Source organism: Ovis aries, chromosome X (genome assembly GCF_016772045.2).
Source record: "Ovis aries strain OAR_USU_Benz2616 breed Rambouillet chromosome X, ARS-UI_Ramb_v3.0, whole genome shotgun sequence".
Lineage (NCBI taxonomy): Eukaryota > Metazoa > Chordata > Mammalia > Artiodactyla > Bovidae > Ovis > Ovis aries.
Genome location: NC_056080.1, coordinates 116,944,038 through 116,967,986, shown reverse-complemented (window position 1 = coordinate 116,967,986; position 23,949 = coordinate 116,944,038). Strand labels below are relative to the sequence as shown.

At 36.1% G+C, this 23,949-nt stretch overlaps 1 protein-coding gene across 27 annotated transcripts in view; it reads right to left on the bottom strand.

The window, feature by feature from the left end:
• The window catches only part of KLHL13 (kelch like family member 13), a 447,719-nt gene that overhangs the window by 17,340 nt on the left and 406,430 nt on the right, over positions 1-23,949 (bottom strand). For all 27 annotated transcript variants that reach the window (XM_060407367.1, XM_060407350.1, XM_060407352.1 and 24 more), the window contains 3 exons: positions 22,278-22,419; positions 5,674-5,806; positions 4,933-5,129 (listed from right to left, as the gene is read on the bottom strand). In XM_060407367.1, coding sequence (XP_060263350.1) covers positions 4,933-5,129; positions 5,674-5,806; positions 22,278-22,419 — 472 coding nt within the window. The remainder of the gene's footprint in view (positions 1-4,932; positions 5,130-5,673; positions 5,807-22,277; positions 22,420-23,949) is intronic.

The window sequence follows — 23,949 nt, the reverse complement described above, 5'->3', positions numbered from 1 at the left end:
TATTAATTTTAAAATGAGACTCAGATAAGAAAATATGTAACAGGAAATTAATTATGAAGTGCATGCAATCAAAGCTAAAAAGTTAATTGTAGACTATAGGGACTGTAGAAGCACAGTGTAGAATAACAGTTAATATAAGCAGATCAAAAATGATGGAATTACAGTAAACAAGTTTTGGAAAAATACAGGATTATTCAATTATAGCTCATTGTAATCCATTCTCAGTCATGATTTTTAAAAGTGCTTCAGCTAGCATAGTCCCAAACATTTAACCTTAGACATTACAAAATAATGAATATGTGCAGTAACATAATATATAATGCAATTCAGGTACAGAATACATTTGAAAAATGTAAAATATGAATTTAAAGCTTATTTTAAAATACCTCATAAGCGGAAAGAACTCTAATTTCATCTGAATATATACCCTGGCCAAAATTCCAAAGAAGAGTCATTACAGAAGTTAAGCCAGGTAATTATATTAGAGTTTTAAAGGATAGAGAAGCAAAAAAGGACAAAATTTCTCAACTTCTTATGAGAACCAACAGCATTATTTTAAAAAACAATCAAGTACACATTTAAGTTTCCTTGATATAATTTATAAATCATTCTACTGGTTACAGTAGAACCTTCATGGTCATCCTAAAGGCAGTTCTAAGCATCATGATTTTCAATTTTCATTAACATACTGGTACTCATTGCTGCAATATTAAGTTGTTTGAATCACACCTGATGTACCTAATGCTGTGATGAACATAATTTGATATTTTAATGACAGGTTTCATCAGTAATCTGTGATGTTATGTTGTTCAAGTTCAGTGTCTTATACAAATAAATTTCCATTTAGGAAAATAAAAAAGCAAATGACTATCTGCTTTTGGTCCTCTCAAGGGAAGAGCAAACACTAAGAAATTCACTGGTAAATCGGAGCGGGGGAAGGTGGCGCTCTTCAGACATTCAATGTACCAAATTCTCCTTGGTGCTATCTAGTTTATTAAAATGAAACTTTGACCTCAAGTACAACCAATGCAAAGAGAGAAAGCACGTTCACAGAAAAAGACTGAGAAGTAGTCAAACAAGCTACTTTGAGGGATACAGGACATAACAGGTATCTTCTCCCAAGCTTCCTTCCACAGGTGAGAATACCACAGGACACAAGAAAGGGGCCTTTTGGTAAGAAGAACAAAGGGATGATAAGGAAACTAAAACCTTTTTCTCCCAGTCTTGTTTCTCTTCAGATGATTAACACCATTTGAAGTGAGTTTTGAGGGTGTGTCCAGCTTGGGGAATCCTATTTTCTTATTCCTTTGTACTTTGAATGCACTTGCCCTGGTGGATGCAATAGTTATCATAATGGTCTTTGGGGGAATGAGTTGGTTTAGGCCCAGGCTGAGACTCTTCTTTCCCTACAGAATCCCAGATGGGCAAGAATGGGCTGATTAAAGTTATATGCAGGGATGATATTTAGAATATTTGGGTACCAACTAATCAGAACAGATACTCAACCATAAACAACTGGTATCTGGGTACTACTTGCTGAGTATCAGCCTTGACAAGAAGAAAAACAAGACTGGTTTAATGGGGAGAGACAGTTTTGATTCATTTTAAAATTACTCATAAAATATTTTCTCTAATTTGCATTGAGCCTCCCCCAAAGCAAAAACATTACCTGGAAAGACATGTTAATTAAGCTTAATGGGTAAATCCAGTCTTTATGAAAGAAAGAATGTCAAATGCCTGTACTATACAGGAAATCCTTACATCAAAAAGAACATTCTTTCCTAAAAAGAACATTCCTCAAAAAAACATCCTTGCTGCTGCTATGGTCACATAATAGCAAAAGAAGCTGTCTTTTCCAATAACTTCCTCTGATTCCCTTCATTGTTCCCTTAGAGAACTCCTTTGGTCTCCAATAAATGTGCCTCTCTTGTTTTCCACTGTCTCCCACTCTTCATGACCCCAGTCACCTCAATAAATTTCTGTACATTTCATTGTGAGCTCCCCAACCAGATCAGTAACAATAAATGTACAGGTGGAACCAATGATAGACCTGTATCAAGAAAAAAAAATAAACTTAAAAAAATGAGTTTAAAGAAAGTACACCGAGTCTAAAGCACAGAGAAGTTTCATTCTCTGATTAGATATGCTTTTATGTGAAAAGAAAATGATTTCTTGTTCACCTTCATCCTGCTCTGTTTACTCTGTATAACTGTAAACTTAAATTTCAATTTTTTCCAGTTCAATTACAAATTGTTCTATTTCAGTAACCTGACATTAAATTGGGTTTTATGGGCTAGCCTATAATCCTCCATAACAGTAATACTGTGGGGAAAATGCTAGATGGTGGAATTTTCAAACAGCAAACAAATGATAAAAAATTTGACTACAACTTGTTTTTAAATCAGGGGATGGCCACATGGAATTTAGCATGCTGTAGTTATGCAATGTCATAAGGACAAAAGCTAATGTAATTTTTGTAGGTATGTAACGAAACAAGGTAATTTTTTATTATGTCCATGATAAATGATAATATTTTTAGTTTTACAGAAAATTTTACCAACTCTGCGTTATATCCTTCACTGTCATCCTTCTGTTTTCTTTTCAGAGACCTCTTTTTCTATAACTACCAAGAAAATAGCATAGCAATAACAAAATTAGGGTCTATAGGTCTTATAGGCCCTAATACTAGTTACAACCCTAAAAGAAAAGTATTGCTGCAAAAGAAGGCAAAGGTCAGAGTGCAGGGTTCTTGTTCTACTGAGAGTGATGCTCCCTTACAGAGAATGGATGTCTAACCCACCAAAGGCAAATGTGGCTTTATCACTGTATTTGGGGTTTGAGGGTATTTTTAGCAATACAGAATTGTTCATTTATTTTTTTAACTTTATTGGAGTATAGCTGATTTACAATGTTGTGTTACTTTCTGCTGTACAGCAAAGTGAATCAGTTATACATATACATATACATATATCCACTGCTTTAGATTCTATTCCCATATCAGTTATTACAAAGTATTGAGTAGAGTTCCCTGTGCTAGACAGTAGGTTCTTATTACTTATTTATTTTATATGTAGTAGTGTGTATATGCCAATTATTACCATATTTAACATTATCATTCAAAATTAACATATAAAGGTCTTGTGGATGATATGCTGATTCATCTTCTGTATACCACTGTTCCTCTTCATCCACACAAGTGGTTAAGAACAGATAGAAAAGAATTGTGTTCAAAGCTAATTTTTCTTTCCAGAAATTCAAACCCAGGAAGTGTTTTGATTATATGAACTATAATCAGACTATATCATTAAGAACACAAATCTATTTCCTCAATACAGTTGGGTTAAGTACACAGTTATAAGACTGTTATATTTTTAAATTATTTATAATAACTGAGCCTGTGGGAAAATGGAAAACATATTTACCTTTGAAAATATTTATATTATCCTGACACTTTCAGTTCTTATAAATAGGAAAGGCACCCAGGGCTACTGTTTTTCCTGATTTACTTGATTGCTGAGAAGGAAAGAGTAATAGAGTAAAGCCTAAATATTTAACTAAGATACGGAATGCATGAAAGAAGGATAAAGGAAAAGTTAGATTTTATATAATTTGTAAACTAATAATCCACCAACTTTTCTCAAAAAATTACCATGGATTCTGAGAAGGAAGATTTCCAATGTAAAATCACATAGACATATCCTAAGCAAACAAGATGAAAGATAAGAAATAGTATGGTACTAAGAAAAAGCTCATAGGCAAGAATGTTTTAAAATGAGAGTAAACTATACTACAAGTAAGCTTTGTCAGGGACATGTCTCTTCTCCTTTAGAAATGGGCTTTAGTATCTCTGCAGAGATACTTGAAGATTATAATCTTTAAGACAATATTAAGTATTTATAAAAATAAAGACATTTTCAAAAGGGTAAAAACATACAGCTATAATAAATGTTTCAAGGAAGTTAAGGAACCAACATTCTAATTACAGGAAATTTGTCAAGTATTACAAATTTGCTATGATATCATCTTGAAATAAACGTGCTTTAAATAGACTCATCCAGAACAAACTTATTTTCTAATATTGTTAGTTTGAGAAATGCATATTTTTATACCTTCATAAATCATGCTTTACCCAGTTTGGTTCTTTTCATTCAAACTAAGGAACTGATCACAACCAGTATCTCAAGTGACAAGTACTGAACTTGAATAATAGACAACGGGTACTAGGTCAACAGTGTCTGTAGTTACTGATTAGTTTCAAGGAAATCATGACACTGTACCTAGTTTGCCTCAGGACAACCACATGTTGCTAAGATAAGTGTAAATAAATGTTAAGAGTTTATAAATGTAAGTATTAAGTGCTATTAGTTTAAGGGTCTCAACTAAAATGAGGCACTGTCCAAAGGAAGTGGGTGACTATAAGCAGTTCAGTGACTGGTGGTTGTATGTGTCCTCTGTTATCTATTAAAATATGCTGTAAATGACTTAGTAGGTGATGTGTTGCCATGGAATCAAGAAGATTTACACAGGTGCTAGTTCTTCTCAAGATCTAGGTCCCATATTTAAAGGAAGAAAAAAAATGACGAGTGTATCTTAAAAGATTTCTAGAACCTCAGATGACTTTCCCACAGAACTCCATTTAAAAAACCTGCTTGTATAAAATCATTAAGCGGAATAAAACTGGATTAGAATATATAACATTATCCAACATGTTAAGGATTTTATTGCTATCAAACCCTATTACTGTCTAATGTCACTGGATGACACAGAAGGCTTTTTTCAAATGGTTCTATTTTGTGAAAATGCACCTGCACTGTTTTCTCCTGAACCTGCTTCCAGACCATACACTAGATGACACCTCTCTCTAAAGGCCAGGTAGTTTCAGGCCACAATACTATCCATCACAGGAAAAGATTTGATTTGAAAATGTCTTACCCCAGATATGAGAAATACTTTGCAGAAGTCCAAAACCGGCAGAATCTGTAGAAAACTGGCAGCTTCCAGTGTGTCTTGAAGGTTGTCCATATTAAGAGAAAGCTTTGCAGTGTAAATGAAGTCAATAATTTTCCTTAAACCGACTTTGCTCACGCCATGAAGCTTAATGCACATTAAATCTTGTTCTTTCATCCCACCTTAAATGAAAAGACACTCAATTAAATGAAGGTGGATAATTTAATTAAGGTCAAACTCACTTCTGTTGCTAATTAGATGCAATAAAATCAGGGAAAATTTTATTCTGTGTAAGCATTCGTATCCGAGTCAAGCTTCTGCATATTTTACAGTTAAAAGAGAGTACTTAAAAAGGAATATCTCTATACTAATGGAGGTGGTATATGATGCAAGTGCCTCCAAAATGTTCTGGCACTTCACATCTTTTGATGGATTAGAGATTGTACTAGTGACATTGTATTAGTCTCTGATGGCCCATTCAGATATGTGTCTGGAAAAGCAAAGCTATGAAATAAAGGTAGACAGAGGTATAAAAAAGGTATATCCATTTTCCAAGTTAAAAAAGCACCACCCACAAACACACATACTGGGTGTCTATTCCTTTAAAACTCTTCTTGTAAAGACAATGGAACAAAAGCACTGAATCTTCCTCTAGCAATGAAAAGATTTAAACACTTATTTTTCTTATTGTTTTAATATGGAGGTAGAGTTTAGAAGGCAAGCTACCTGTGAACATAGCCTTGAAGTAATCACTAGCAGAGGCCATCATGACTCTGTGCACAGGAAAGGCATCATCTGTGTCCCCCGGCATCAGGGTCACGTCACAGAGCAATCCTTCAAGTCGGAGCTGGTCAAATCCCTACAAGAAGAACATAAGATGAGCCACTTGTCAAGGTAAAATGGGAACACAAGTTTCTGTGTGCTAAAATTCTCTTGATATACTAATGTCTGCGGAACATAAAGCCAGTAGAATAATGACTCAGAAGAAAAAAACTGAACACCTTACTTGATATGTGACAATAAAGAACAAATAAGGAAAAGAGCATATATGTTCACTTATTTTTACAATCATTGGCTTTTATTATTCTGAAAAAAACTATCATGTACACTTTCATTTTCCCATGTGCAGAATTAGGGTGTTACACTATAATTCCTTTCCATAATAATATATATTCTATAATATATAGTTCTTTTATTCTTGGTTTTCACTTGCTTATTTTTGTTGTTTGAAAAAGAAAGGTTCAGAGCATCTGTGCTAACTGCAAAATAGGAGTTGCTTTCTGCCAACTAGATTATTCCACCTCTTACAAAACAAGGAACTGTGTTAGACATCCTTATATTCAGTATTTGATATACTTGCTCCTGCTTGATCAATTATCTTTCAAGTTTGAAATTTAATTATCTCTGGAAAAAAGTGCCCAGGGAGCTCCAACGTGAGACACAATTGTCCCCAAATGCTTAAAGTTTAGTGGAGAATTAATAGGCTGACACCCACAGTTCAGAGGAGGGACAGGGCTCTGCTGATAAGAATGCCTGTTGATTAGCTCCACCATCCATTCCCTTGAAGAGCCCAACCAATGATAAGCAGGCAGCTGTTTCCTTGGTCTACTCTGGGAAAAATGAAACACTGTTAAGATTATAATAGGCTGGTGAAATGCATAAAAAGAAGATAATATACAATTTAACAATGAAGCTCAAAATGAAAATTTTTCAAGATGGAGTCTGTAGTTTCAACAATGGAAATGTAACAAATCATAAAGAATCATGAAGATACTTATAAAAAATCATGAAGATATTCATACAAATTACTTTCAAATAATATAACAAAAACTAACAGTAGAATTATTCTATCCCCTTCATATTTTAATGACCCCCACATAAAACTTTTATTTAAAGTTGTGATTCACGGATTTAAGAAGCAGAAGGCACGGCATACTGAAGAATGCAGTTTCAGAAATATCGATCCTGCACATATGTATAATATAAATCTTAGTCTAAACATCTTCTCATCATAATTTTTAAATGGCTTTCTAAAGAAAATGGTTGAATCTACAGAACTAGAACTTCAAAGAGATAATATGATCCAGCCACTTTCTCTCTGGAGAGAAATATAAATATTTTAATTCTAAAAATATTTATACATTATACATATACTTTGGAACAGGATTATGTATCATATTTTTCGCTCTTCAACAGTGATTGACATATGTTTTTGCTCACAAATATCAACTCTTTCACAAATACCCCTTTTCCATTGTAAATGCAAACATTCTCCCCCAATGCCTGCTCAATATTTTCCATTGCTAAATCATCTTCCATCCCTATTATTTAGAAAAGTAGAGGTTAAAAACAGATGTCCATTTTAGAGAAATATTTACACGCAAAAAGTAAAAAGTGGCTCTTTGAAAATTCACATATAGTGTGTAAATTGCAATTAAGTTTAAGTGGATCGCCTTTTAAACATAAATGAGCATATGAGCACTGGAAAGTCCTGAACGCAACCAGTGGGGCTGCAACTGAAGAGGAGGGAACCATCAGGTAGAAGACTAGGGTATCTGAATTCCCCAGTGCAAACCATGGGCACTTCACAAATATTCAGTGAATGCTTGAACAAACAACCCAGACTTTACCCAGATGCCATCACTTGGTATTTTTAAAAAAATCAACATGTAGAACCTGAATTTTATAACAAGCTAACTAGAAACCAAGAACTTTATTTGTGAACCTAATCTCAATAATAAAATAAATTGTACCTATATTACTCACTGGTGGTAAACTATAAAGGTTAAGATGAGAGAACAGGAACTGAATTAGGGTTTAGGATGAAAAGTTCGGCATCCAAGGGCTTGGCTTTTTTCTCCTTCAGATAAATTTCAGATTTCAAAAATTTAAATATATGCTTGTGATAAAAATACAGAAGGACATAAACTGAAAACAAAAAGTCCACCTCTTCTACTTACTAAGAGTAACTATTGATAACAGTTTAGTTTATGTACTTCCAGATCTCTTTCTACACATATACATAATCTACCTTTTGCTTGTACACATACAGGATTTTTAAGAGTAGGATACTATATGTACTGTTATGCATTTTAACAATTCACCTGAGCACATAACATGGGAAGCTCTGTGTCTCAAAACACACAAATCTATTCTTTATAGTGGATGCACAGAATTTCATGGGTTGTGGTTCAGTTCAGTTCAGTCACTCAGTGGTGTCTGACTCTTTGCGAACCCATGAATTGCAGCACGCCAGGCCTCCCTGTCCATCACCAACTCCCGGAGTTCACTCAAACTCAAGTCCATCGAGTCAGTGATGCCATCCAGCCAACTCATCCTCTGTCGTCCCCTTCTCCTCCTGCCCCCAATCCCTCCCAGCATCAGGGTCTTTTCCAATGAGTCAACTCTTCGCATGAGGTGGCCAAAGTACTGGAGTTTCAGCTTTAGCATCACTGCATCCAAAGAACACCCAGGACTGATCTCCTTTAGAATGGAGTGGTTGGATCTCCTTGCAGTCCAAGGGACTCTCAAGAGTCTTCTCCAACACCACAGTTCAAAAGCATCAGTTCTTCAGTGCTCAGCTTTCTTCACAGTCCAACTCTCACATCCATGCATGACTACTGGAAAAACCATAGCCTTGACTAGACGGACCTTTGTTGGCAAAGTAATATCTCTGCTTTTGAACATGCTGTCTAGGTTGGTCATCACTTTCCTTCCAAGGAGTAAATGTATTTTAATTTCATGGCTGCAATCACCATCTGCAGGGATTTTGGAGCCCCCCAAAATAAAGTCTGACACTGCTTCCACTGTTTCCCATCTATTTCCCATGAAGTGATGGGACCAGATGCCATGATCTTAGTTTTCTGAGCTTTAAGCCAACTTTTTCCTCTCCTCTTTCACTTTCATCAAGAGGCTTTTTAGTTCCTCTTCACTTTCTGCCAAAAGAGTGGTGTCATTTGCATATCTGAGGTTATTGATATTTCTCCCAGCAATCTTGATTCCAGCTTGTGCTTCATCCAGCGAAGCATTTCTCATGATGTACTCTGCATATAAGTTAAATAAGCAGGGTGATAATATACAGCCTTGACATACTCCTTTTCCGATTTGGAACCAGTCTGTTGTTCCATGTCCAGTTCTAACTGTTGCTTCCTGACCTGTATACAGGTTTCTCAAGAGGCAGGTCAGGTGCTCTGGTATTCCCATCTCTTTCAGAATTTTCCACAGTGTATTGTGATCCACACAGTCAAAGGCTTTGGCATAGTCAATAAAGCAGAAATAGATGTTTTTCTGGAACTCTCGCTCTTTTGATGATCCAGATGTTGGCAATTTGATCTCTGTTCCTCTACTTTTTCTAAAACAAGCTTGAACATCAGGAAGTTCACGGTTCACATATTGCTGAAGGCTGGCTTGGAGAATTTTGAGCATTACTTTACTAGCATGTGAAATGAGTGCAATTGTGCAGTAGTTTGAGCATTCTTTGGCATTGCCTTTCTTTGGGATTGGAATGAAAACTGACCTTTTCCAGTCCTGTGGCCACTGCTGAGTTTTCCAGATTTGCTGTCATATTGAGTGCAGCACTTTCACAGCATCATCTTTCAGGATTTGAAATAGCTCAACTGAAATTCCATCACCTCCACTAGCTTTGTTTGTAGTGATGCTTTCTGAGGCCCACTTGACTTGACATTCCAGGATGTCTGGCTCTAGGTGAGTGATCACACCATCATGATTATCTGGGTCGTGAAGCTCTTTTTTGTACAGTTCTTCTGTGTATTCTTGCCACCTCTTCTTAATATCTTCTGCTTCTGTTAGGTCCATACCATTTCTGTCCTTTATCGAGCCCATCTTTGCATGAAATGTTCCCTTGGTATCTCTAATTTTCTTGAAGAGATCTCTAGTCTTTCCGATTCTGTTGTTTTCCTCTATTTCTTTGCATTGATCGCTGAGGAAAGCTTTCTTATCTTTCCTTGCTATTCTTTGGAACTCTGCATTCAGATGCTTATCTTTCCTTTTCTCCTTTGCTTTTCACCTCTCTTCTTTTCACAGCTATTTATAAGGCCTCCTCAGACAGCCATTGTGCTTTTTTGCATTTCTTTTCCATGGGGATGGTCTTGATCCCTGTCTCCTGTACAATGTCACGAACCTCTGTCCATAGTTCTTCAGGCATAGCCAGAATGTCTATCAGATCTAGTCCCTTAAATCTATTTCTCACTTCTACTGTATAATCGTAAGGGATTTGATTTAGGTCATACCTGAACGGTCTAGCAGTTTTCCCTACTTTCTTCAATTTCAGTCTGAATTTGGCAATAAGGAGTTCATGATCTGAGCCACAGTCCGCTCCCGGTCTTGTTTTCACTGACTCTATAGAGCTTCTCCATCTTTGGCTGCAAAGAGTATAATCAATCTGATTTTGGTGTTGACCATCTGGTGATGTCCGTGTGTAGAGTCTTGTGTTGTTGGAAGAGGGTGTTTGCTATGATCAGTGTTGTTGGAAGAGGGTGTTTGCTATGATCAGTGCGTTCTCTTGGCAAAACTCTATTAGCCTTTGCCCTGCTTCATTCTGTTTTCCAAGGCCCAATTTGCCTGTACCCCAGGTGTTTCTTGGGGTGTTGGGTGTGAGGCCAACCACAATTACTCATCCATTCCTCACTTGAGAGACTCAAATATCTCTCAACTTTTGCTATCACAAGCAATACTGCAATAAACTGCCTTGTACCTATACTTACTTATGAGTAGATCTGTGGGAGATATTTTTAGAAATGGAATCGCTTGTTTGAAGAATATATACCTTGAAAGTTTTAACAACTACTTGTAAGTTAAAGCATATGGTTTTATCTTGGAAGATTTACCATACCTTGGGCAATGTCAAAAAAGAGAGATGTGAAGATGTCTATTAGGTACGACTACAAACAGTATGTCACCTTTATTTTTATTCAGGAAATAACTTTTGAATTTTCTTCTCTAAGATGTATGTAGATAATATCTTTGAAAGGCAATCATGGCTTATTCAGTCAAAAGTAATGATTGTATCTAATCATTTATTTTCTTCCCCACCTCAAAATCCAAAAACCTTCTTGGCTCATTTGCTGGCCCTCCTGCCTTTAAAATATTCCCACAAATATTTTATACTGGGAATTGAGTAATGTCAGTAGGTTTTTTTCCTACTATTGTAAAAAATATATTTATTTATTTGACTGTGCCAAGTCTTCATTGCAGCATATAGGATCTTCCGTCTTTGTTGGGGCATGGGAACTCTTTGTTGTGCCATGTGGGATCTTAGTTCCCCAATCTAGGATCAAACCCAGGTCCCCTGCACTGGGAGCTCGGAGTCTTTGCCACTGGATCACCAGGAAAGTCCCTTTCCTGCTATTTATTGTTCTTTTTTTCCCCTTTGAAAAAAGGCATGGCTAATGTTTCCTTTACTATTACCTGCGTCATTTCTCATTTGGTCCATATTCCATCAAAACTGCTTACTGAGATTTGCACTCAATCCTCAAAATCTGGACAGTTCAGCTAAGACCCTAGGTGCTTTTACCCTCTTCACAAATGTGATCATTTTGCTTCCTTTTGCACTCTTAAAAAAGATCCTGTAACTATTCCTAGTATAATCTGGCAGCACCAAAGAAAGGAAGCTGAGGCTCCTAGACCACTTTTATCACATTCTGAGTATTTTCTATTCTAAGTTTACCTTATCTACCTTTGGCAAATTGCTTTTGAGAGGTTTTTGCATTTGTTTTCACTGCATGTAGTTTCCCATTGTATATATCTCATAACCTTTATTTTCAGATGCACAAATAGTCCCCCTATCCAATTCCATATTTGCTAACTTTATTCCTGATTATTGCTATCTCATCCAAATAAGATCTGTCAATTCAGACTTTTCATACAGATTTAAATATCTTGTTTTCATGTTGTTATCTGTATTATCCCAGTTTCGTCTAAAGAGAAAAAGACTAAAGTTCCTCTACAACACACTTTGTTGTATGGAAGTACACAGTCATTTCTCTAAACAACTTTTATACTCTAATCTTGTGAAGAATATACACTTAAAAGAAGGGGGAATCATTCTCTTTCACAATTCTTATCTGCCTTCTACATATCTACTTTTACTTTCACTCATATAGATTTATGAAAACACCTTGCATACTTAAAATCTGTCCTTTTATTATAAAATCATTTTCTCCCACCAAATCTGTATTTATTCCTCTAGCCAGAATTCTATAAACATTTTTTGCCTATTTCCACATGCTAGTAGTTCATGATACACAGATACAGGTCTGTTTTATACAAAATTGCTCAAAATTTCCAATTAGTCTTTCAGAGTGTCTTTAAACTATTTCTACTGCTTTAAACTCAACTTCTTTCTAACTTAATCCTTTAGTTTTCTAGTTTCCTATTTTTTCTGGGCCTTGGGTTCTATTTATGAGGGCATCGTAGCCTGTTCTCTATTCCCCTTTCCCTCTTCTATAAACATCCGTATATATTCTTTTTTAAAATGTCTTTTTCACATTCTTTTGGGGAAAAAATAAGCATTAACAAAAAAGGTTCTTTAAAAAAAAAAAAGGTTTTTCCTGGACTTGTGGACATGCTGTGGGTAGAGAGGAAAGGGTGGGATGAACTGAAATAGTTGCACGGACATATATGCACTACCATGTGTAAAACAGATAGCTAGTGGGAAGCTACTATATAGCATGGGGAGCTCAACTTCGGGCTCTGTGATGACTCAGAGGCGTGGGATGATCGGAGGGAGGCTCAAGGTAGAAGGATATCTGTATACATATAACTGATTCACTTCGTTGTACAGTAGAAACTAATACAACATTGTAAAGCAATTATAGTCCAAGTTAAAAAGAAATTTAAAAAAATCAGAATAGAAATATATAAATACATATATATTTCTTCTCTGTAGTAAATCTACCTAATGTATCAAAACTTCAAATACTATTAAACAGAGGGAGGTACATACCCTAAAGGACTGACATTTTTAAATGAGTTTGATAAATTTTTAAATGGTCACATTAAAACAGAGGAGGGTATGTGCTGATATTATACAGCTATACTATAGAAACCTGATAATTTACAAATAATGTATACAAAAAGTTGCTTGAATGTCAACAGCTTTCAAATTAAATATAATGCTACCATGGGAAAAAAGCTAGATTGATACTCTCAGGTACTAAAAAAAATAATCTGAAAACCAAATCTCTAGACTAAATTCTGCATTGGAAATAACTTACTAGCATAGTCTATCTAGCTTTGATCAGTATAATTTGGAAAAGGAAGGGGAATAAAAAGGAAATGCATCCTGAGAAGAACAACACAAATTATTAACATTAAATATGTTTTATGAACAAAGATTAAGGAACTAAAAGAAAAGAAGGCTGAGGAGTACGTTTACTCCACTCTTTAAGTAAATGCAATATATTTGATCAAAGCAACACCACAGTCATGTTTCTGTGAGACGTTATTCATTTCATTCAGAGGACAGAAAGGAACAGATTAATTAAACTTTGTTCTCATTGTATAACACTGCTTGGAGTTTAAAAACTGCTAATGGCTTTCTATCACTGCATTATATCATTATATAAAACTTTAAAGATTAATCTGGCCCCAACTCAACTGTTTAGCCTTAGTTTTCATTATTTCTCTAAGTACTCAGATAAACTGAGTAGCCATATATATATATATGTATACACACACACACACTATAAAACTGAATTTTCCCTGGTAAATTATACTTTACATTGAAGGAAGAAATAACACCAATTTTACAAAAAACGATCCAGAAAATTAAGAAGGAACATGTCCTAATTCATTCTACAAGGCCAGCATTATCCTACCAAAACCAAAGATAATCAAAGAAAACCACGACCAAAATTTCTCATGACCACAGATGCAAAAATTCCTAAAATTCTGGCAAATCAAATTTAATACTATATAAAAAGGATAATACATTTTGACCAAATGGGGTTTATTCCTATAAGGCATGGCTGCTTTAGCATGCAAAAGTCAATTAATTTAATTCGTATTAATAGTAGACTAAAAAAGAAAAATGATAAGATTATCTCAGTAGGTGCAAAAAAAAGCATTTGACAAAATCCAATATCGATTTATGATTTGAAAAAAAATAAAAAACTCTCAGCAGACTAGGAACAGAAAGAAATTTCCTCAAACCTAAATAGGAAAAGGAGTGCGTCAAGACTGTGTATTGTCACCCTGCTTATTTAACTTATATGCAGAGTACATCATGAGAAACGCTGGGCTGGAAGAAGCACAAGCTGGAATCCAGATTGCCGGGAGAAATATCAATAACCTCAGATATGCAGATGACACCACCCTTATGGCAGAAAGTGAAGAGGAGCTAAAAAACCTCTTGATGAAAGTGAAAGAGGAGAGCGAAAAAGTTGGCTTAAAGCTCAACATTCAGAAAATGAAGATCATGGCGTCCGGTCCCATCACTTCATGGGAAATAGATGGGGAAACAGTGGAAGCAGTGTCAGACTTTATTTTGGGGGGCTCCCAAATCACTGCAGATGGTGACTGCAGCCATGAAATTAAAAGACGCTTACTCCTTGGTAGGAAAGTTATGACCAACCTAGACAGCATATTCAAAAGCAAAGACATTACTTTGCCAACTAAGGTCCGTCTAGTCAAGACTATGGTTTTTCCTGTGGTCATGTATGGATGTGAGAGTTGGACTGTGAAGAAGGCTGAGCGCCGAAGAATTGATGCTTTTGAACTGTGGTGTTGGAGAAGACTCTTGAGAGTCCCTTCGACTGCAAGGAGATCCAACCAGTCCATTCTGAAGGAGATCAACCCTGGGATTTCTTTGGAAGGAATGATGTTGAAGCTGAAACTCCAGTACTTTGGCCACCTCATGCAAAGAGTTGACTCATTGGAAAAGACTCTGATGCTGGGAGGGATTGGGGGCAGGAGGAGAAGGGGACGGTCGAGGATGAGATGGGTGGATGGCATCACGGACTCGATGGACATGAGTCTGAGTGAACTCCGGGAGATGGTGATGAACAGGGAGGACTGGCGTGCTGCGATTCATGGGGTCGCAAAGAGTTGGACACGACTGAGCGACTGAACTGAATTGAACTGAACTGATACCTAACATAACACTTAATGGTGAAAAAATGACTGCATGCCTCCCTACTATTAGGACAAAGCAAGAACATATACTCTAACCACTTCTATTCAATATTTTTCTGGAGTTTCTACCCAGTACAATAAGGCAAGTAAAAGAAGTAAAAGGCATTAGACGGGAAAGGAAGAAAAAAAAACTATATTTACAGGCAAAATAGTTATCTATGTAGAAAATCCTACAGAATCCACAAAAAAAGCTTCTAGAAGTATTAAGTCAGTTTTTCAAGGTCTCAAAATAGAAGATGAATAATCAGTAACAAACAGTATTTTTATATCCTAGCAGCAAACAATCAGAAATTGAAATTATGTACTTGAGCATATTTAACTCTCAGTTGGTATGTGCTAGTCCTCTCTATCACTTAAAACATGGTAAATAACAAACAACAAAGAAACTCATTTGAAAACTCAAGGTAATAATACACTAAAGTGGTCTGAAAAGAAAGGTGGTAGACTCTCATCCAACTTATGTACTATATATATACACTTAATTGGAAGTATCAAGATAACCCATCATACCCTAACCTGAGTACCTGAAAAACTATCCCTAAGAAAAACTATATACTCATTTTTCTATATTCTAGTTGACATTCAGGAAATTTAAAGAAATGAAAAGCATCATTTTAATAAAAACTTCAACAATCTGAATTATTTAAATGCTTCTTTTATAAAATATAACATTCTAAAATCATTATGTCTATCTTATGTTAATAATATATTTTAAAGATTATCTTATGATCATAAAACTTTTAAGTAAGGTACAGTTCATTAACATGACATGACCAGCAACCCAAACTTTTACTTTAGGGTAAGTATTTCATCAAGATTGCCAGGAGAAATATCAATAACCTCGCATATGCAGATGACACCTTTCTTATGGCAGAAAGGGAAGAGGAACTAAAAAGCCTCTTGATGAAAGTGAAAGAGGAGAGTGAAAAAGTTGGCTTAAAGCTCAACATTCAGAAAACGAAGATCATGGCATCTGGTCCCATCACTTCATGGGAAATAGATAAGGAAACAGTGGAAACAGTGGCTGACTTTATTTTCTTGGGCTCCAAAATCACTGCAGATGGTGACTGCAGCCATGAAATTAAAAGACACTTACTCCTTGGTAGGAAAGTTATGACCAACCTAGACAGCATATTCAAAAGCAGAGACATTACTTTGCCGACCAAGGTCTGTCTAGTCAAGGCTATGGATTTTCCAGTAGTCATGTATGGATGTGAGAGTTGGACTGTGAAGAAAGCTGAGCGCTGAAGAAGTGATGCTTTTGAACTGTGGTGTTGGAGAAGACTCTTGAGAGTCCCTTGGACTGCAAGGAGATCCAACTAGTCCATTCTAAAGGAGATCAGTCCTGGGTGTTCTTTGGATGCAATGATGCTAAAGCTGAAACTCCAGTACTTTGGCCACCTCATGCGAAGAGTTGACTCACTGGAAAAAACCCTGATGCTGGCAGGGATTAGGGGCAGGAGGAGAAGGGGATGACAGAGGATGAGATGGCTGGACAGCATCACTGACTCGATGGACGTGAGTTTGAGTGAACTCCGGGAGTTGGTGATGGACAGGGAGTCCTGGCGTGCTGCAATTCATGGAGTCACAAAGAGTTGGACACGACTGAGCGACTGAACTGAACTGAACTGAACTGAACTGAAGTATTTCATAAGTTAGCCCACTGGAAAACAGCACAAGTTAATTTAAGTTCTTTAGAAAACCCATTTCTTCAGCATTTTATTACATAGATAATAACTTGAGATGATACAATCAAACCTTTCAGTGACTTTGCAACTAAAGTTGGATGAGAAAATAAAGAGATAAAATGGAGGAGAGCATCTGATAGGCACCAATCTTATTATGAATAAATATTAATTAGCAGCCTAGACATCTGGAGGACAGAGGCATTTTCAAGCTTGATAGGCTTGAGTAAGCATAGTCAACAATCAAGAAATGATTTGTTTCCACCTAGATAACTATTCTACAATTACTATACACTGCCACTCCACTAGCTGAAACATGGTACTTTAGTTATGGCCTCCTTGTCCTAACAGGGGTATTTCCAAAATGATACTGACTTTTTCTCTCTGGTCGCACCCCCGATCCCTAGTTTGACAGAGAGGAAGAAGGGCAGGCAGACATGAAGATACTTTGTGTAATTCTGTGATTTCTACTAAGAGCAAAATCTTTACAGTATCATTCATGCCAAATTATCTTTTAACCTTTAATACATGTTTTATACTTATATTGCATGAAAATAATATTTGAAGACATTATATTTAAAAACAGAACAGAGCTTAGAGTAAGATTAGAAAAAAATACAAGTTTACATTTAGAAAGCCAGTGTTCAAGTCCTAGTTTTTGTCTCTTAGTGGGTAAGTGAATTTGGGCAAGCTTTCTAACCTCCCTGAGCTTCAGTTTCCCAATCTATAAAATAGGGATAATAATTCTTGCCTTTTCTACCTGACAAAATTGCTTCAAGTATTAATGAGGCAAGCATATATGAAAGTGATTTATAAGTGTTATCCAAATTCATTTATTCCATAGCAATATCAATACGAGCAATAAAACATTGAGTACTTCCTCTGTGTCAGGTACTGGGCTAGTGCCTTTATATGTATTCTCTTCCAATGATGATAATAATATTAATAATAAATAACAATACTTATAATTTGTTGACATTTATTAAGCATTTACCCTGTGCCCTGTACTAGATCATAGGCAGACAGAAAAAACAAACTAGATTCTAGATCTTGTGGATCTCACTGGTAGGTGATACTGATGGGGTAAAAGGGTAAAAGAAGGAGCTACTAACTCTGCCTAGGTTACACAAATTCCAGCTTTAAATGGCATTGAAATTAGCAGTCAAAAGAACAGATCAAAAAAAAAAAAAAAGAACAGATCCATGGGGAGAAACTGTTTTAGATGGTTCACTCTGCAGGATTACCCACTATATAACTGTAGTGGGCATAATGTGAGTTCAGCCCAAAACTGGAATTCCAGTTTTACAATTTACCATTTAAGGTGGATTATTATGAATAAATAAGGGTTTACCAGACCAAAAAATGTTAAGTACTTAAGGTATTCCAGGGAGAAGGGATGAGTGCAAAGACACTTAAGTGTGAAAGAATAATGTATGTTTAGAGAATAATGAAAAATCAGAAGTCTTCCAGAAATTTGCCTTGTCTATCTGTCCCATTAACTCTACTAAGTTAAAGCAGTAGCAAAGATTACATAGTCGAATGGATAAAGAACTGAAGATTGGCAGAGTAGTTATGGAAGACCAACAAGGAACCACAAAACTGAAGGTGCTAGGAGAAAATACTTGCAAATCATATATCTGCTAGGAGATTTGTATCTAGAATATATAAAGAACTCCTACCACTGAATAATAAAAAGATAAATAACTCAACTAACAAATGGAGAACTGACCTGAAGAGACAGTTCTCCATAGGTGATATACAAATGGCCAGTACAAAAGTGAAAAGATGCTCAATATCATTAGCACTCAGGAAAACACACATCAAAACCATAAGATATCACTTCACACCTTCTAGTATGGCTATAATAAAAAAAGACAGCTAACACATGTTGGCAAAAACATGAGAAAATTGGGATCCTTATACTATGCCAAAAGGAATTTAAAACACAGCCACTTGAGAAAATACTCTGGCAGTTGTTCCAAAGATTAATCATAGAATGATGTATCACCCAGCAATTCCACTCTTAGGTATATACAAAAGATAAATGAAAACATGTTCATGCAGACACTCGTACATGAATGTTCATAGCATAATTATTCACAATAGCCCCAAAGTGGAAACAACCCAAATGTCCATAAATGGATGAGTGAATTTTTATAAAAGTGGTATATTCATGGAATGGAATATTATTTAGTTGTAAAAAGGAAAGAAGCACTGATGCATGCTACAGTGTGGAGGAACCTTGAAAACACCATGCGAAGTAAAAGAAACCAGTCACAAAAGACTACATAGTATATAATTCCATTTACGTGAAATATTCTGAATAGGCAAAACTATAGAGATATACAGTAGACTAATGATTGTCACAGGTTAAAAAAGAGATTATGAGTAGATGGGGAATGACAGCTAATGGATACAAGGTGATAATACAGATAATAATGTCCTGCAATGGACTGTGGTGATATTTGCCAAACCTTGCGAATACGCTAAAACCCAATTGAATCGTACACTTGAAAGGGATGAATTTTATGATAGGTGAATGATATCTCCCTAAAGCTGTTATTTTTAAAAGTGAAGGTGTTAGGAAGGGTATGATTTGATGAATCACCATAGGATGGGGTTTAAAAGATGTTAACAACCTGAGATAATAGCATGAAGCCAAAGGATGCAAATTTTCCATGAGAAATTACCACAGTTGTAGCAGTAGTAAAGGAGTGAGGGAAGTGAAATAATCCTTGATTTCATCAATTATTACTTAAGCAAACCCTGGTTCTTACTTGAGTACAAGTATTTTGCATTGCTAACACAAATGAGAATCATGAATTCTCCTGGGATTTATTTAAGATTCCAGGAATCCAAGTGTATTAGATATCAAAATTTTTTCCAGGCACTTTCTTCAACAGCCTTGTTTCATGGAGCCTATTTACTGGAGACAAATAATCTGCTAGAGCAGATCAAGCCAACCAGATGGGCACCTTATTTGGCACACCCATTACTTCTAATCAATGACATTTCCTCTGACACCTTCTCTGTTTGGTTCAAATGGAAGGGAAATAAATGGATATTTATTATGCACCTTACTGTTCCATTAATTGTTGCATTTAATCTTCACATCTACTACCTACATTACAGATAAGGAAACTGGCCCAGAGAGGACAAAGACTTTCCCAAAGTCACATAACTAGCTGTAAGTGATAAAACTCAGATTTTACTTTTAGCCTAAACTCATGTCCTTGCCACTATAGTTGTGCACTGGGGTATCCTTCAGAGTGAGACTTCTTTAAATAGTTTCTCCCCACAGATCTATTCCCCTGACAGCTACTTTCAATGCCTTTTGAAGCTGGAGCTTGTGTGATTACTAATTTTAAAACAATGATAACATTTACCCATTAAACACTTCTCTAGCTTGTTCCCTTGACAACCACACACCTAAGATTAGATACAAAAAAAAAAAAAACACACAAGCCAGTCCTTACTAGTACTTGGACTTAAAAATCTCAGTGAGAACACAATTTTTAATAGACTTTTAAGGACAGTGTACAATGTTTTTCAATAGCAATTTGGAATAGCACCCACTACCACAAAAAATATAACATGGAAAAATCAGTTGAAGAAAGAACAAACTCTCGGGTTACTCTCACATTTCCATTCCCACCACCAGCCTAGACCAACAAAGGCTGAACTAAAACTTGACACAGCCAAGTGTAAGCATTCTTATGATTCTAATATTTCAGCATTCTCTTCTTTCAGCATACTTAAAACATCACCTAGGAACTTGTTAGAAATGCACATTGCTGGGTCCCACCTCGAGAGTTTTTGATTCAAAAACTCTGGGGTGGGGCACAATACTCAGTTTAACAAGCCCTCCTCCTTGTGATTCTGATATGGAATAAGATCTGAGGACTACTGTTCTAAATCTTTTTTACTATACTAGAGTGGTTTTCATTATTTGATATAAAGAAATTTTTAAAATTAGCAGGACCACAAAAATGGGCTTTAATCCATGACTATGGTCATGGATAGGGCAGAAGTACAGTGGAGGGGGTGAGTCTCTCTTTCTTTACAGAAAGTACTTTAATGTAACAAAAAACCTCTTCCATTCATGTTTTTCCTGTTTGACTCCTCATTCTCCTCCTCCCATACTCTTGTAAAACCAACAGTTAAACCATTTACGGAGAATCTAAGATTCCAGGAGATGGGAAGCTTTTTTCCTTTCTGGCCCTCTCATTTCTGTTGATGAATGAGGAACCATAAAATCCAGCTCCCACTAGAAACTGAAACACGGGGAAAATGAGATTTCAATGAATCACAGATGGGAACTTGAAGAAAATTTAGAAATCTGCTTCCCAAGAGTCATATTTTAGAGATAAGAAAAATGAATCCCAGAGATATTAATTGGCCACATAGCAAGTACAAGCCTCTTTCTCTCATTAAGCTATATACTATACTATATACTGCTTGACCATAACGGTTCTTGACCAATGATATGCATGAAATTCATCTGGGGAGATTTCTTTTACAAATATATTTAGAAGGATTTATTTTCCTTACCTTAGTAAGCTGAGAAGATTGATATAATTTAACTATATCTAAAAGAAATGTATGGACATCGAGTATTATACTATATTCTCTAAGTCAGCAACACCCACAGAGGTCAGGGAGTGTCCACAGTACTCAGAAGTACTTGGACTGCTTATCCCTATGTTAAACAGCTCCATATCACACTTTTTGGTGTTCTTTTGGCTTTCTATTGTTTTTCTGTTCTTTCCTTTGATAACAGTTATTACTTCTTGCATGTATCAGTGTGTTTGCCTCCAGAAGCCCTCAACCCTTCTCCTATATCCACAATTGTTAATGTGAACTGAGACACCAAATAAATACAATCTCGAGAACTATGATAAAGGTGATGGGAAAATAGATTGTGAGTGAGGAACTAGAAAATTTAATGTGGCGGCTTTGTGATATTTACCCTTCCTAAGACAAAATGAAAAGCCAACGTTGTCAGATACAACATTCTGTAAGCAAGTAGCATGAGAGCAAAATCTCCCTTACACAAACGAAATAAACAATGGAGTCAGAATATCTTTTAACTTCAGGAAGGCATGTAATTTCCCCCCTCAAGGTTTCTCCTCTGTTTACTTTTTTTTTAATTAGTAAACTTTGTTTTTTAAGAGCAGTTTTAGACTTCCCTGGTGGTCTAGCAGTCAAAATTCCACGCTTCCAATGTGAGAGTGGTGCGGGTTTGATCCCTGGTCAGGGAACTAAGATCCCACATGCTATATCCCAGGACAGCCAATAAATAAAATACGATAACTTTTACAAATTAAAAAATATAAGAGCAGTTTTAAGATCACAGCAAAAGTATACAGGGTTCCCATAAACCTCTTGTCCACACACAGGCACAACGTCTCCCACTAGTGACATCCCACACCAAAAAAACCCTGGATGGTTTCTGAAGCTATGTAAATAATGTAAAAGGGACAGTGAACTTACCTGTAACACCACAGAACTGTGGGTATTGCTGGTAAAGATGCGTGTGGTTCCAGCCTTGGAAGACTGCAAATGGGAAGAGAGGCCCATTTCGCTGCTTCCAAGGGACAATTTCATGTGCTGGTCTTCCTCTTCCACTAGAGATCTGAAAGGTTTTTAAATCAGAAGGAAAACCAAATGAAAACATGTCATATAATTCACAATAATGAGATGATTTAAAGAAACACTCACTCATCTGATTATGTGCCAATCATCTGACTATGGAAGACACATGAATGCTGTTGCATTGTATTTGAGGCTCATATCATTCTATATCACAAAAGAAATAGATATATATTTGTAAAAAGCCTTCTGAGATCAGAAGAGATAAGTGAGAACTGAGAAATCAACCCAACAGCTGACTCAAAACTATAATTACAAAGGGTTTGTTTTTTCAGTGCCAGAGTAATTGCTCTGGGATTGTTTTGTTTAGGTAGCAATACCATCAAATTGTATTATTTGCAATTAAAATTAATTTGGAATATCTACTTTTAGAAATAAAAATAATATCTGTCATTTATTGAACAATCACTGTATATCAGATACTTGTCAAGAAATTTACACACATGATCTCATATAATCCTCAAAGCAATCCACTGCAATAATATTACTATCATCTCCTTTTTCTTAAGGGGAGGGAAAATGAGCCACAGAAGGGTTAAAAATTACTTACCTAAGGTCACAAAATTAGTAAAGTGACTGGGCCAGGATCTGAATCTAAATATAGTCTGTTTCCAAATTTCAAAGATCCCATAAATAAAAAACAAAGATTAACTGTGATATACTATACATTATTTCCTTTCGTGTTACTGTAGTTTTAATCAACTCCAACTGAACAAACAGTTTTACACATGAGGGAATTCCCTGGTGGCCCAGTGGTTAAGACTCTGTGTTTTCACTGCTGAGAGCCCAGGTTCAATCCCTGATTAGGTACTAAGATCCCACAAGCTGCAGAGCACAGCCAAATTTTTACACATGAAATAATTTCTTTTTCTTGGGAGTATCTCTCACCAAATAATCACTTGGGATTATTTAGCTAAATAATGGGCTTCCCTGATAGCTCAGTTGGTAAAGAATGCACCTGCAACGCAGGAGACCTGAGTTTGATCCCTGGGTTTGGAAGATCCCCTGGAGAAGGGAAAGGCTACCTGCTCCAATATTCTGGCCTGGAGAATTCCATGGACTCTATAGTCCATGGGGTTGCAAAGAGTCAGACCTGACTGAGCAACCTTCACTTTCACTTTCCTTCAGCTTTGTGGTTTTCCATCTTTCCGAACAAACAAATAATAAAAATAATAAGTGTATACATCATATTGGCAAATTTTCAGGGGCCATAAAAAGCATTAGAGAACCTGTAGTCAACAGGTCAGTTAGTTTCACAGAGAAAATGGCAAAACAATAGTTATAAGGCTTCAGGTTACACTAAAAATTGACCATCATGTACAACCTTTCATTATTCCTCAGACTCGGCAACTTCTGTTTCCTTAGGTATGTATTGCTTTAATTGTTTCTGAATCACCTGCCTAAGAGTGGGGAGCCTGTGGCTCTGAACGGGTTTGTGCATTCATGGTACAGACTGCTAAAATGGACATTAGGAAGGGAAGAAGGAAGAATGGATTTTCAAGTGCCAGAACTC